Raw genomic sequence first — 13,128 nt, 5'->3', positions numbered from 1 at the left:
CTTCTCGCTGCCCAAAGCAAACCTGTCTGACCTGATCTGCTTTCACACAAATCTCACCTTGTCAAAGTTGAGCGTGCCCCGACTCAACTTCCACGCCCAGAGCATCACAAACAACAGCACGTCGAAGGAGCTGAAAACCAGGCTCCCTCCAAACACAAAGGCATGGTAGCTCCAGGCGTCGGAAGAGCTGAGGTGTGCCGTCTGACATACAATCGCCCAAGGCAGGACATAGAACAAATTCGCCACCAGCGATTGATACAGGTACCATCTCGGCACCGTGGACAAAAGGATTGTTGCCAGCTCGGTGCAAAGCGCGTAGAAAATGTAGCACCAGTCGATGGTGCGCCACATGTGGGCTGTGATTGACGCCACGCTGTCCGAGTCGGAGAGATAGTATGCAAACGGCTTGCATCCGAACAAGGAGAGGAAGATGCAGAGAGGCACCTCGACGGCGAGCGCGATTGCGGCTGCGGTAAGAGCGGGAGTGGCCATGTCTGCAGACACGCATAACACACAACTGGGTCAGCCACAGTTTTCAGCAGACACGACGGAGTAGAATGCTTACCTCGGAGCTGCTTCCAGCTTGCCTTGGCTTTCTGAAGTTCCGTACCAACCTCTTTCCTCCATTGACCCCATTTGTGTCCAGTGAATACGTTCGAGGTGGCCTCCAGTGTTTGGACCGGAACCATAACAAGGCCCCAGCGAATGGTGTTGAAGATGCCCCATGCGGTCGCATAGTCCGCGCCCATGGACACGATGTTGCTCACGAGCCAGAGATAGAATGTGTTCCTCACTGCAGATTCGGCAAATGTCAAGATCCCGGGTCTCAAAAGCACTTTTAATGCTCTCAAACTTGGGCGTGGCACCGGAGCATTCTGGAGGTCGCTATGGCTTCTGTGGAGTCTGAAGACGATGATAGCGAAATATGCTAGACCGGCAAATGCAGCGGCAAAGTCACATCCGAGCCGAATGGCAGCTTGCGCGTTGACGGTGGGCTTGGACGAACCCACGTGAAAGCGGGAGATGATCAGTAAGTCCAAGACGATGTTGATGGCAAAGCGCGTCGCGCTGATGAGGAAAGGTACGTCAGGATGATCAAGTGCCCTGGCTGCATTGGTGACGGCCACTTCCACCGCGGCGCTGAAGACGGAGAATGAGCTAATGCGGACGTAGGTCAAGCTGGCGCTGCGAACCTTCGCTGGGACAAACCCAGCAGCAAATTGTTTGGCAGCCCCGAGAATGACAATGCTCACAAGCAGACCCATGATGCTCTGGAACAGTACCAGGGTCTGTGTGAGTCCGATGCGGGATGAGAGGGAGCGCGAGGATTTGTCGCCGATGATGACCCATGCAGCCCTGGGAAGACCCTCATTGATGACCTCGGCCACAACGCCAATATAGGTATACGAGTCGACCGTGACGACCATGGAAGAGTCGATGTTGGCCACCCATAGTTTTGAAAGGGTGTTGTAGAGAGCCGGGAGGACGAAGCCTACGAAATTGTAGGCGAGAGCACCGCAGAACCTTGAAAGGTTGCAGAGTCAGCGTCAAAGATCTTGTTCGAGTTCACCAGGACGGGCCTCGAGAAATCACTGACCGATCCCGACTCCAAACACCATTGTCCCGCGGAGTATCTTGCTCGCGGTCATCGTCAGCCTGACGAGAAATGGGCTCGGTCACCTCCACAACGTCCTTGGAGGATAGCATTGTGTATCTGTATGTGGTTCGCAAGAGCCCGCGAGCGACCCTTGGGAGGAACATGCTGGCTTTTTATGACTTTCCAGCGAAAAGACCGTTTCCATCACATGCTTAATGTCCTTTGCTCCGAACAGCTCACAGAAGAGGAAACGATCACAAATGCCAAGGTTACACAACAGCAACGAACACGCGCGGGGTCTGATGGCGACCAAATCAGAAGCGAGGGCGATGCGAGTTGCAGCGAGGCCAAGGGACAAGCGACTCAAGTCATCTCCATGTCATGGAGGGGGACTGGACAGTTGTTGTGCATCGTTGACATCGAGGCATGAGGCACAGAGTGAAGAAGAGGGGCCGATCAAGGTTGTTTCTCTGCTCTTCTGGCGTATAATGAGGCTCATCTAGTGGAGAAGGTATAATAGACCGGGCAGACTATGATACTAGCACATTGAATGTCCATAAGGCAGATATTTGTATTCGTAGGTATGTCAAGACGAGGAGCAAGCAGAGGGGATTGGGCTTCTCGAGGCACTGACAAGCCTTGGCAACCCCCGTCTTGGCGCCGAAAGCCAAACAAAAAACTGCTCAGACTGTTCAGCTTCAGCTCATTCCAAAAAAAAGGCGAAAGAATGAAAAAAAGGCCAAAAGAATGGGCGCAATGGAGTACACGGACATGTAGAAGCCACCAAACACGCATCCATTGCATCTTCCTGTTGCAGAGCCGCTTGGTGGCTCTCTTGGAAATCGCACTTAACTCTGCTCGTATCCATGATTGAAGCTTCTCCCTCATTTCTGAACTTCCGTCCCTTCTACAATCTCTGTAAGGAACAAGTGGAAATGTCAGCCTTCTGTTCACGCCATAAACGGAGTGGGGGGCCCTGCCTTTCAACGTCACAGGTGTAGGATGCAACTCAAGACCCAGTTGCTTATCCAAGTGCTTGCGGTGGTCAGGATCGTTGGTGTCCACCACAATCACCTTCTGGTACTTCCCCTTCCCTTGTCTCATGTCGTCCGCTTCGATCAATGCCAGTATGAGCAGCGCAGACAGTGTTGCTGCCTGGGCCAGGACTCGAGCCTGGACCAGTTTCCTCACGCCCGTCTCCAGAGGATCGCGCGAAAACAGGCGCAGGCTGCCTATCATCGCCGCCGCCCACGTCGTTCCCAGCACGGGGAGCTTGTGCTCATATAACCACTCCCGGGAGAGGTCCTCCCTGGTCTCCCCGGCATGGGTCCGTTCAAACAGCTCCTTTCTTTCCTCGGAATACTGTTTCGTTTCCGGGTGTACTCGAGACTCGAATGTGTGGCTCCCGTGGGTTGTCCCGTAGCTGAGGGCAAGAACTGTCGGGTATATGACGACAGTGGTCCGCACAGCCGGAGAGAGGTGTCTGAATGGTGCGTAGTAGCGACGTAAGGCTGCTGTGGCCGCGATGCCGAACAAGAACCCACCTACGCCGGCAGCCACGCCGGCATTGCGGATGTAGGTGTAGTAATCCTGCTCTTCCTCTTTTGCGAGGATCTTCATTTTTCGACCCGAGAGATATGGTGAGCTGCCATAGAGGAGACCATCGTCGTCTCTCCGGGCTCTTTATAGCGGGCCATCATCTCTCGTGGAATCATCAACGGTGACTCTGACGCAGCAATCAGCCAACGCCGATCTTCGTTTCCAAAAGTGGCGTGAGGTATAGCTGCCCATTGGAAACCAGGAACACGATGTCCCTCAACATGAGTCCCCGCGTCGGCGAATTCCTGGTGTTCTCATTTGTGCCTGGTTTCCTCTCTGTCAACCAGAGTCGTACGATCGTTACTCGGACACCCGACTGCCGAACAATCTGTTAGGTAGCCACTCACCAGGCGCCGGAAATGGCGGAGCAAGCGAGATGGTTGAGATTCAAGAAGTTCTTGCATGTTAGTAAGTCGAAGCCGGCAAAACTTTGAGCTATGTTGGTCACTTCAGCCCGAGTCACCTTACATGGACTGTCAGGATGTCCAAGCAATGAGGATCAGACGAAAGAACAGGCAAAGGAGCTTAAGCATACTCCTCCTCACCTTGATGGACTGCGAAATGCCTACTCTAGATCAGTGTTCATGTCATTGGTCACGCGAGCATCGCAGTTTTGCTACCTTCCAAGACGACGCGTGGAAACAAAGAGGCTTCAACATACGAAGTGGAGGATCGTATGGTACTTAGTATATACTCGGTACTGTTTGCCGATACTTCTAGGCGGCAGAGGATTAACGTTGTTCCAGCATCCATTGTACTCCCTCCCAACTACACACCTCCCAGGCACAATACAACAGGACGCATTCCTTCCTAGGTATCCCAGAAACGTTACTCAATCTCCTGCTCCAATTGCAGTTCGCCAACCCCGCACGTCTGGTAAGGCGTAGCGACCACGGCTGGGTGACGATCACGGCTCTGGTGCACAAGTCCTCAATATGGATAGCCGAATCTGGCCAGAAACTGCCCACAAGATGCCGAGACAGACAGATCCTGTCCGAGGCTATGGCTGGCCATGGATATATCTTTATACAGGTTCGGCGTGGTTACATTCAGCGGCGCATATTTTCGTGGTGCATTCACATTGACCCAACAACTCGGCAAAGATGAAAGCTGCTCGATACTACGGCAAGCGCGACATCAGGATTGAGACAATCCCTGATCCACCACCGCCGGGACCCAACGAGGTAAGTCAACCCAGCAGAGCCCCTTTGTAAACTCAGTTTTCCCCGACCAAATGCCACCGCTGATCAGTCCAGGTGACCATCGACGTCTATTGGGGCGGCATCTGTGGTACTGATCTCCATGAATACACATCCGGCCCTTTCACAATAAACACGCCCGAGAAGCCCCACGGTATAACCAAAGAGCATCTCCCCGTCACATTCGGTCATGAATTCACTGGTCGGGTCTCGGCGCTGCCTTCAGGGTATCCTGCCGACGGACCTCTCAAGCTGGGCACCCCCATAATGGTCGATCCGCGCATTCTCTGCCGGAAATGTACCGCGTGCACGACTGGATGTGACAACATGTGCTCCAATTGGGGCTACATTGGCCTCAACGGCGGCGGAGGAGGTGGCGCGGGCTTCAGTGAGAAAGTCAACGTTGAAACGAGGATGTGCCATATTCTCCCTGACGACGGCAGTGTGGATCTGAACAGCGTTGTCCTGTGTCAACCACTAACGGTAGGGCGACATGCGCTTTCGGCAAGTGGGATCAAGGACTTCGCGGGGTTGAACGTCCTTGTGCTAGGAGGCGGCCCCGTGGGGTTGGCGGTATTGCTGAATCTGCGGGCGAAAGGGGTGGGCGCAGGTCTCAGTGGGAGGGTGCTTGTCTCCGAGCCGACGGCCAAGAGAAGTGAGATGATTCGAAGGCTGGGATTGGCTGGACCCGAGGATCTTTTGGATCCGTTGACCTCAAGCGTGGCAGAGACATGTAAAGCGAGGACTCAAGGGAGAGGGGTCGATATTGTATTTGACTGTGCTGGTGCTGAAGCGGGCATGCTTGCGGGCATGGAAAGCTTGAGGCTGAAGGGAACATACCTCAATATCGCCGGATGGAAGCAGCCGTTCAAGATCCCGATGCAATATGCCTTCTACCGGGAGCTAACCATCAAGTTCTCCATGGGGAACAACGATAACGATTACCGGGAAGTTGTGGAGGACTTTGTGGCGGGGAAATTCGCTGGTGCTGAGGCTCTGATTACGAGGAGACTCCCGGTCGAGGAGTTGGCGGAGAAGGGCCTGGAAGAGCTGGTGAGAAACAAGGATGACCATGTCAAGATTGTTGCAACGTGGAGGAAAGACCTGTTGAATGTGTAATCAACTTCTTCCATCCTTTCACCAAAAATGCCTGGCCTTCTCTGGACGTTGGCAAGCGAACATCCCCGGCACCAGCGGCGTTATTTGCATAATGCGCACGAGAATCGCTCGGCGTTCTCCCAGTAGTACGACCCCTGGGTGTTCGCGTAGCAGGAATGGAATGAAATTCGAAAAGGGACAGATGGAAGGATAGCAGCGGAGGACTTCGTATCGTACAATCCAAGACTCCAAAATGCATGCTCGTGAAAACACCTCGCCAGCGCGGAAGGAAAAGATTCCGGATGCCCAAAGCTTACGAGCTTCGTACAGGCCTGGTTGTTCGGAGTCGTTCTCCCTACCACATCCGCCACCGCCGCCGACACTGACGCCTTTCTGACGGAACCGTCGGAAATGGGACCGGAAACGTTCCCCCAGACTGAAGCAAATGCGGAGTCTGGCCAGGGATAAATGCGCCCTGGAAATGACGAATGATGATGTCGTAGAACTGTTGTACGGCTGCAACACCTGCATCTTCTATCCCAGTAAAGGCCGAAGTGGCCATCGCAGCCTTGCGGAAGCTTTTCGGCCCCTCGAGCCCCGGGTCTCTGCCCTGGGGTTCCGTCTTCATATATAGACCTGGAGTGCGCATCGAAAGCTTTCCCAGTATATATAAGCGCAGTAAACCATGCCTCCTGCTGAACGCCTTTCGAGGATCACCAAACACTTGAAAACACCACAAACTAAATCCAGCAAAATGCCCGCATCCAAGAACTTCGAGATCGCAATTATTGGAGGTGGCATCGCAGGAGTCACTCTTGCCATAGCACTCTACCACCGCCAAATCCCCGTCACGATATATGAACAGGCGCCGCAGTTCGGCGAGATTGGTGCTGGTGTTTCGTTTTCCCCGAATGCAGTACAGGCGATGAAATTATGCCACGACGGCGTCTATGAGGCGTTTGAGAAAGTCTGCACGCGCAATGTGTGGCCTGAGAAAAAGTACGTCTGGTTCGACTACCTCGACGGTTATACGGGCCCAAATCCGGGCCAAGAGAGGCAGGACATCGCATTCTCGATCAAGAACTCTTTGGGTCAGAATGGCGTCCATCGTGCGCATTACCTGGATGAGATTGTCAAACTGGTCCCCAAGGAAATTGCCCGGTTCGGCAAGAAGCTCGCCAATATCACCGAAAACGAAACCAGCGGGAAGCTGGTCATGAAGTTCGAGGATGGATCAACTGCCGAAGCCGATGCCGTGATAGGGTGTGATGGTATCAAGTCGCGCGTTAGGCAGATCATTGTCGGGAAAGACCACCCCAGTGCGCAACCGAGCTATACTCACAAGTATGCCTATCGAGGGCTTGCACGGATGGAGGACGCGATCGAAGCAGTGGGCGAGGAGCTCGCCATGAATGCTTGCATGCATGTGAGTCTACCGTTTCCGACCTCAGACATTGTTTGATATGGCTGGATCCATTCCCTGCTGACATCCTGGACACAATAGATGGGTCCCGATGGCCACGTGTTGACTTTCCCGGTCAACCATGGCAAGACACTGAATATTGTCGCCTTCAGAACGAGTCCAGAAGACTGGCCCGACTCCCAGCGACTGACGAGACCAGCGAAGAGGGAGGAAGCTTTGAGAGATTTCAGCGAATATGGCTCGAATGTCATCAAACTCTTAAACTTAACCAAGCCTGACTTGGACGTGGTAAGTAGAGCGCCGAAAGGACAGGGTCACCCTAACCCTAACCCTAAGGGAAGCACACTGACGAGTCTGAAAGTGGGCAATTTTTGACCTGGGGGACAACCCTGTACCTACTTTCCACAAAGGTCGCACATGCATCGTTGGAGACGCGGCTCACGCCACAAGTCCTCATCACGGTGCAGGAGCCGGCTTCTGCATCGAGGATTCTGCCGTTCTTGCCGCTCTACTCTCAGATGAACTGGTCCAGTCACCATCAGACCTCGACGCCGTATTCGCAACCTTCACTGCTCGGCGCAAAGAGCGAGGGCAGTGGCTCGTTCAGAGCAGCAGGTGGATCGGCGACTGCTATGAGTGGCGCGCCGAGGGTATAGGGAGAGATTTCGCGAAAATTGAAAGAGAGATAAATGAGAGGAATGGAATTATTGCGAATGTGGATGTGGATGAAATGTGCAGGGAAGCCAAGGAGGAGCTGGAGAGGAGACTCGGAGCGTGACGAAATGAATGAAAAGGAAGCGTCAAAGAGACCTTAGTCCCCGGGATGAGTCTTCATGCAAAGTCCATGTCGCGTTACCAGGACTAGGGAGGGTAGATATGTTTCGGAATCGTATCAGCTTTGCGCGGTGACTCGAGAAGATTAGACAAAAGCCCAGTTCTGGGCTTGGTCCGGGCACGAGAAGCCTCTCAAAACGTCTCTCATATCGTCTGCAGGCCGCTGAAAGACCTTGACACAGTGGTGGGCCCCGCAGCAGGCTGGAGTCGGGCATGTTGTGGTTGTTGGAAGGATACGAGGCAGAAACAACGCGTCGGTCATGGAAATTCAACGCTAACCCTTAATTGACCAAAACAAGGCTGCACAAGGCTGATGCACTTCGCTTCGTCAAGGCAGACAGACTCACGCCGTGACAAAGCCTCTCCCTTCTCTCTTCAATAGTCCTGCTCAGGAGCTCCAATAAGTGTGCCAGTAACATACAACGCCTCACCTGCTGTCTGATTAACCATGACGCTTCCTGCCCCTTCGTCTCCGCTGTCCTCACCTCCGAACCAATCCATCCTCAGAGAGGCCTCAGCAATACAGGAAGATGTACAATACCGGCCACCAAAGGAACTCCCCTTTGAGCTAGCACAACATGTGCAGACCTACTTTGAAGAAGGGCTTTTCACCCAAGCCTTTAGCTTTCTCCTATCAATCATTGGCAACAGCGCGTCTCCCCTTGCTCGTCTCGGGCCAGTGACAATTCCCCCTCCCTCTCAAATTGCTCTTGCCGCCACACTCGCAGTTCATCCCACCACTACATCCAGGACCAGCTCGCGGGAAAAATGGAATCAGGCCAATGCCGCCATCCGGCTACTCAGACTAGTCTTCACGCTCGTGGGACCCGTCAATGCCGACTTCAACACAGCATTTGCCTTCCATAAATTCGACTTTCGGTTCACCCGTCGCAGCGATCATCGTCTCGATGATGAGGAGGATGATGCAAGCGGCGACGGCGACGACGTAGCGAGAAAAAGCGATCTAAATACTCCCTATGCCCGCTCGCAGAGCCTTTGGACTCGCGCTGAAGATTTCTGGCAACTAGTGGGTTGGGCGTTCAACTGTGCATGCCACCCGGGCATTCATGCTACCCGGTGGAATCATTACCAACTTCTGCTTGAGTTCCTGGTTGACGCGCTAGAAAAAGACTGGCAGATGCGAACCACCTCAGAAAATACATCGGCCGATGAGTCCTTGCTCTGGCAGTACATCGAACTTTCCGCTGGGGGACATGCACGCGCAAGACGGATCTTGCGAGCCATTTTTGCGGATGGGAGTCGGCGCTCGCTCAGCGAGTTTCGGGAAATATTCCCTCATGAATTGAAAGATCCCGAGCAGGAAGATGGGAAGATCAAGAAGCGGGAAGTCGACGTCAACATTGACCAGGATATTTACGGTGACTATTTGGCTCAGGACGACTTGGACGTTTTCGATGCCGACGATGGCGATGATGCAGCAAGCACTGGCACCGGAGCAAGCGGGCGACCTCCAAAGCGCTTACGAAAACGAAATCGGACCCCTTCATCGACGGGAATAACGCCGAAGACCAGTGCAGGAAGTCTCCGCAGCGCGTATACCACAGACGGGGAGGACGCGCCTGCCTCGCTGGCCACAAGGCTCGGCGACCCTTCATGCCTCTCTCTTCGCCTCCGGCTGTTAAGGCTGCTCACCCATGCCTCCTCTCACCAGACTCTGATGTCCACGTCCCCGACAACGTTTCCCGACCTGGAGGAGCTCTATACACTTTTCGTGGAGTTCATCCGCCCTCTTTCCCTCCCCGTCTTCGCGCAGATTGTCCTTCCCACCCCGTCAAACCCTCTCGAACCGACCTCTCTGGCAAATCTGTGCGAGGCTCTTCTCCAACGCCTCCTCGAAACCTCCGCCCCCAGTATCCGCAGCCACGTCTTGCTCTCCGAGGAAAAGCTTGAGCAAGAATACCTCCGCTTTGCTGCGTCAAAGAACAGTGTCGACGCCAACGCCAGAGTCAGTGTCCTGTTGGAGAGTTTAACCAGATGCCTCGCGCGCATCGGAGATCTGAAGAAGACCGAAAGTTTGGCTTGGGCAGCTAGGGCCGGCATAGAGAGGAGGATCGGCCGTGTCGCGGATTTCGCAGAGAAAAAGGGAGGCAGCAAGAAGAGGCAAGGAGACGACGCCGTCGCATGGGAGTGGTTGGTTGAAAGTGGGGAGAGGATTACGAGACTCATAGAAGGGTTGCCCTTGGGAGAACGAGAAGGAGCATGAGATATGGTTCGCGGCGGCAGGTAAAAGACCCACGTAGGAAAGCCGCTAGACGTACTGCCTACCAGACACTCCAAACCATGAAGCTTCCGAGCAGGACTCTACTTTGTCTTCCGTCAAGAAGCCCAACCCGCTGGTATTGCTCATCGTACGTATCTCATAACACTCACTATGCCACCGTTGAAGCGCATGTTCTTTCGAGACCTGTAAGTCGGTTTGCCTCGATTTACCGACATCCACCGTCACTTTCCCACGCCAACATCTATTCACGTTTAAAGTGACACTGTATTTTTCTTAAGGCGGCGGTCGTGGGCCGATGATCTGCCTCCTGGCGCCCCCAACTCCCAGCCCCGGACCTCCACGATTCTGGCTATCTCCGCCCAAGTAACCATATTGGTGGACATCCCGGGTCTGACCAGGTCCGCTCCCCTCCTTGATATCTCTGGCTCTTGACGCGGTATCCTTCTGTGCTTCTTCCCACTCCCTCTGCCGTTCTCGCTCGCGTTCCATTTCCCGCTCGAGGAGGGATTTCGAGGCCCAGCCACCGGCTTTCGTGCGCTGTTGGGATTGGATGCGGCGTTGGTTTTCGAGGTCCACTTCAGTTGTGGTGGAAAAGTCCTGAGGACGGTGAGACGTAATATTCGGTTGAGCGGGCGCGGCGTTCGAGGCAAGGTATCGGTCCGTGCGATTGGTGCCTGGCTGATAGGTTGCTGGGTCGGGTAGCGGGCGAGAAGATGTCGACGGTATGGGTTCAGGACGCGGTGGCTTGGGAGGAGGTACGTCGTCCTGCGCTTTCTGCCATTCTTGCTGTAGGTATTGACGCTCTGATGCAGCCCAGTCGTCCTCATGGCTTGTTTGGCTAATTGGAGGTCTGTTTGGCAGAACAGGCGCGGGAGGTTCAGGCTCGGGGCCTGCTCTCGTTGATTGATTCTGTCTCTGCTGCGCCCTCATCTCCTCCAATTGACGCTCTAATTCTGCGATGCGTCGACTTTCAGCCGAATCCTGCTCGACAGCAGGCTTAGGCGGAGGTGGGGAGCTGACATCATTACTTCTCGCCTGGTCTGCTTGGTATTGACTGAGAAATTGTCCGTTCAGACGAGCGTCGCTGACGGTGCGTTGGCGGCTTCGTTCCTGCGCCATACGAGCCTCTCGATCTGCCTGATCCTGAGCTTCACGCTCCCGGTCGCGTTCATAGGCTAACTCTTTGCGACGCTGTTCCTCACGACGGACACGCTCTTCTTCTTGTAGACGTTGTCGCTCGAGATCCCGCTGCGCAGCGGCTTCTTGCTCTTTCAACCGCCGAGTTTCCTCGGCCCATCTACGTTCTTCCTCGAGACGTGCTCGTTCTTCGTCGGCAGCTTGTTGAGCGCGGTGCTGTCGTTCAAGTTCTTCTGCCTCTTGCCGCTGCTTCTCTGCCTCTTCTTTGAGGCGCTTCTCTTTCTCTGCAATACTGGGGACACTGGGCGCCGGGGAGGTAATCTGTCTCCGAGCGCCGAAAGCGACGCCCTGATTGCCTTGACTTGCGCCTCCCATGTACCCATACTGATGGATGTTCCACGCGGGCGCGGTCTTGGTCTCGTCAGTCTTGTTGCTCCAACTGCTGACTGCGCCCCCAGAAGCTAGCCCTCCTCGACTGAGAATGTTCTTGGTGGGGCTAACACGCCCTGAATATGCGGCCTTATTGAGGGGGTTGAAGGTGAGAGAGGGACTGTCAGCAGTTGAATTGCTTGAGCCTCGCGGCCGCGAACTTGTCGTAGCAGTGTAAGCTGGTGATCTTGGTCCGCTTGAGCCTGTCCCTTGTGGGCTCATGGAAGATTTGCTCTTTGCTCCCAGTGTTGTAGGAAAAGCAGCAGGATTCAATTGGTTTGCCCTGCGGCTAAAGGCAGCGATGCATTGTAAGACTTGTGCGGGGTCTTTAGCATCGTAGAGGTCAACGGTAAGGAATCGGTCATGAGAAGGGAGGCTCAACGGCGCAATCTCGCAAGCACGGAGGAAGTGGGAGATGTTCTCCATCTGCACGAAGGGCATGCTCGACTGCTTATACTTGATGCCTGGGGACACGGCCATATTGACAAGTCTGAGACTCAGGTCAGCACCGCAGCCATTCCGTCAACAGATATCGCATACTTGCAAAGAGCCACTCCATCCCGCAGGGAGTCCATCAAGTCGCCTGGTGCTAATCTCTCGCCCAAAGTGCTTTCAATCCAGTTTCTCACCTCGTTGGCAGCACCGGGGGTATATCGCTCGAGGCGCAGTTTGCGCATGTCTTGGTCGAGACTTGTGACTGACGCCATAGTTGCAGCCGTTGTCTAATGTTCGCAGGTTGCGCCTGATCTTGAAACTTGAAACTATCAAATAGGCAGTAGAGTATCCAAGTGAAGATGTTAGGACCGAGAGACCCGACGGTGGCCGCGCATGCAGAGGGCAATGAAAGATGGCTATGCCGGTTCCTGTGGAGCATGAAACGAAGTCAGAGCCCGGGCCCACCAGGGCCTTGCTGCGGGTTGACGTCGATCCAAGAAATATGCAGCACATATGCAGCCTCCCGCTCAATGCGTCAAGCTATTCATTAATTCAATTCAGAGCACATTCTACACCTGCAACTGACGCACAGCCATCAAGATGGGAGGGCTTCGAGACCTTTGGCTGCGGTGGAAGATGCTCCGCTTGCCATGGAGAAAGAGGTTCCTCGTTGGTATGTGCAAATGCATGAGCCCGAGGCTAAAGGAAGATGATGAAAACTAACATTACAACAGGACAAGACCTCTACGGCAACACCTTTTGGGAGTTTAAAGACGCCCTCAACCACAATAGATGGCGGCGCATAGTTAAGGGTCGACGACGAGCCACTCTCTCCTCCCTTTCGGATGTGCAGATCTCTCCTCAATGGCATCAATGGCTTCGCCAAACCCGCAACGATCCTCCGACCCTGCAAGAACAAGCCGCCGATATGCAGAGACAGGCTCAACTGAAGATTAATGCCAGACTGGCCGATGAGAGATGGGCTGCAAAGGCAAGGTACATTGAGAAGCCAAAGCAGACGGTCACCACTCCCTTGTTGTCGGGTAACCCCCAACAAGATCGCACTCGAGCCGAACATATTCACAGCGAGGAGCCCCGATCAGAGAAGATGAGCAATAGTATTGAGAGCAATACA

The 13,128-nt window shown here is 54.2% G+C and overlaps 6 protein-coding genes across 6 annotated transcripts; 3 read left to right on the top strand and 3 right to left on the bottom strand.

Annotated features, from left to right (window-relative positions):
• Window positions 1-42: 42 nt before the first annotated feature.
• On the bottom strand, window positions 43-1,761 carry PV07_10879 (uncharacterized protein; the record flags this gene model as incomplete). The annotated part of the gene is made up of 3 exons (XM_016398250.1): window positions 43-494; window positions 566-1,524; window positions 1,598-1,761. The coding sequence occupies 3 exons, from the start codon at window positions 1,759-1,761 to the stop codon at window positions 43-45; spliced, it is 1,575 nt and encodes a 524-aa protein (XP_016242812.1).
• Window positions 1,762-2,504: 743 nt separating this feature from the next.
• On the bottom strand, window positions 2,505-3,217 carry PV07_10878 (uncharacterized protein; the record flags this gene model as incomplete). The annotated part of the gene is made up of 2 exons (XM_016398249.1): window positions 2,505-2,513; window positions 2,591-3,217. 2 exons carry the CDS (start codon window positions 3,215-3,217, stop codon window positions 2,505-2,507), a joined length of 636 nt encoding a protein of 211 aa, XP_016242811.1.
• A 419-nt stretch (window positions 3,218-3,636) lies between these two features.
• PV07_10877 (uncharacterized protein) lies at window positions 3,637-5,663 on the top strand. The gene is made up of 3 exons (XM_016398248.1): window positions 3,637-3,893; window positions 3,943-4,380; window positions 4,453-5,663. The coding sequence occupies exons 2-3, from the start codon at window positions 4,300-4,302 to the stop codon at window positions 5,512-5,514; spliced, it is 1,143 nt and encodes a 380-aa protein (XP_016242810.1). The 5' UTR covers window positions 3,637-3,893; window positions 3,943-4,299; the 3' UTR covers window positions 5,515-5,663.
• Window positions 5,664-6,175: 512 nt separating this feature from the next.
• PV07_10876 (uncharacterized protein) lies at window positions 6,176-7,694 on the top strand (the record flags this gene model as incomplete). The annotated part of the gene is made up of 3 exons (XM_016398247.1): window positions 6,176-6,919; window positions 6,998-7,204; window positions 7,278-7,694. Exons 1-3 carry the CDS (start codon window positions 6,179-6,181, stop codon window positions 7,692-7,694), a joined length of 1,365 nt encoding a protein of 454 aa, XP_016242809.1. The 5' UTR covers window positions 6,176-6,178.
• A 443-nt stretch (window positions 7,695-8,137) lies between these two features.
• PV07_10875 (uncharacterized protein) lies at window positions 8,138-10,161 on the top strand. The gene has a single exon (XM_016398246.1). It carries the CDS (start codon window positions 8,199-8,201, stop codon window positions 9,972-9,974), a length of 1,776 nt encoding a protein of 591 aa, XP_016242808.1. The 5' UTR covers window positions 8,138-8,198; the 3' UTR covers window positions 9,975-10,161.
• PV07_10874 (uncharacterized protein) lies at window positions 9,933-12,386 on the bottom strand. Its single transcript, XM_016398245.1, has 2 exons — window positions 12,099-12,386; window positions 9,933-12,048 (listed from the first exon to the last, which is right to left on the bottom strand). Exons 1-2 carry the CDS (start codon window positions 12,263-12,265, stop codon window positions 10,266-10,268), a joined length of 1,950 nt encoding a protein of 649 aa, XP_016242807.1. The 5' UTR covers window positions 12,266-12,386; the 3' UTR covers window positions 9,933-10,265.
• Window positions 12,387-13,128: the final 742 nt, after the last annotated feature.

This window comes from Cladophialophora immunda (genome assembly GCF_000835495.1).
Source record: "Cladophialophora immunda strain CBS 83496 unplaced genomic scaffold supercont1.7, whole genome shotgun sequence".
In the NCBI taxonomy this organism is placed as follows: domain Eukaryota; kingdom Fungi; phylum Ascomycota; class Eurotiomycetes; order Chaetothyriales; family Herpotrichiellaceae; genus Cladophialophora; species Cladophialophora immunda.
This window is presented reverse-complemented; position numbering and strand designations above follow the sequence as displayed.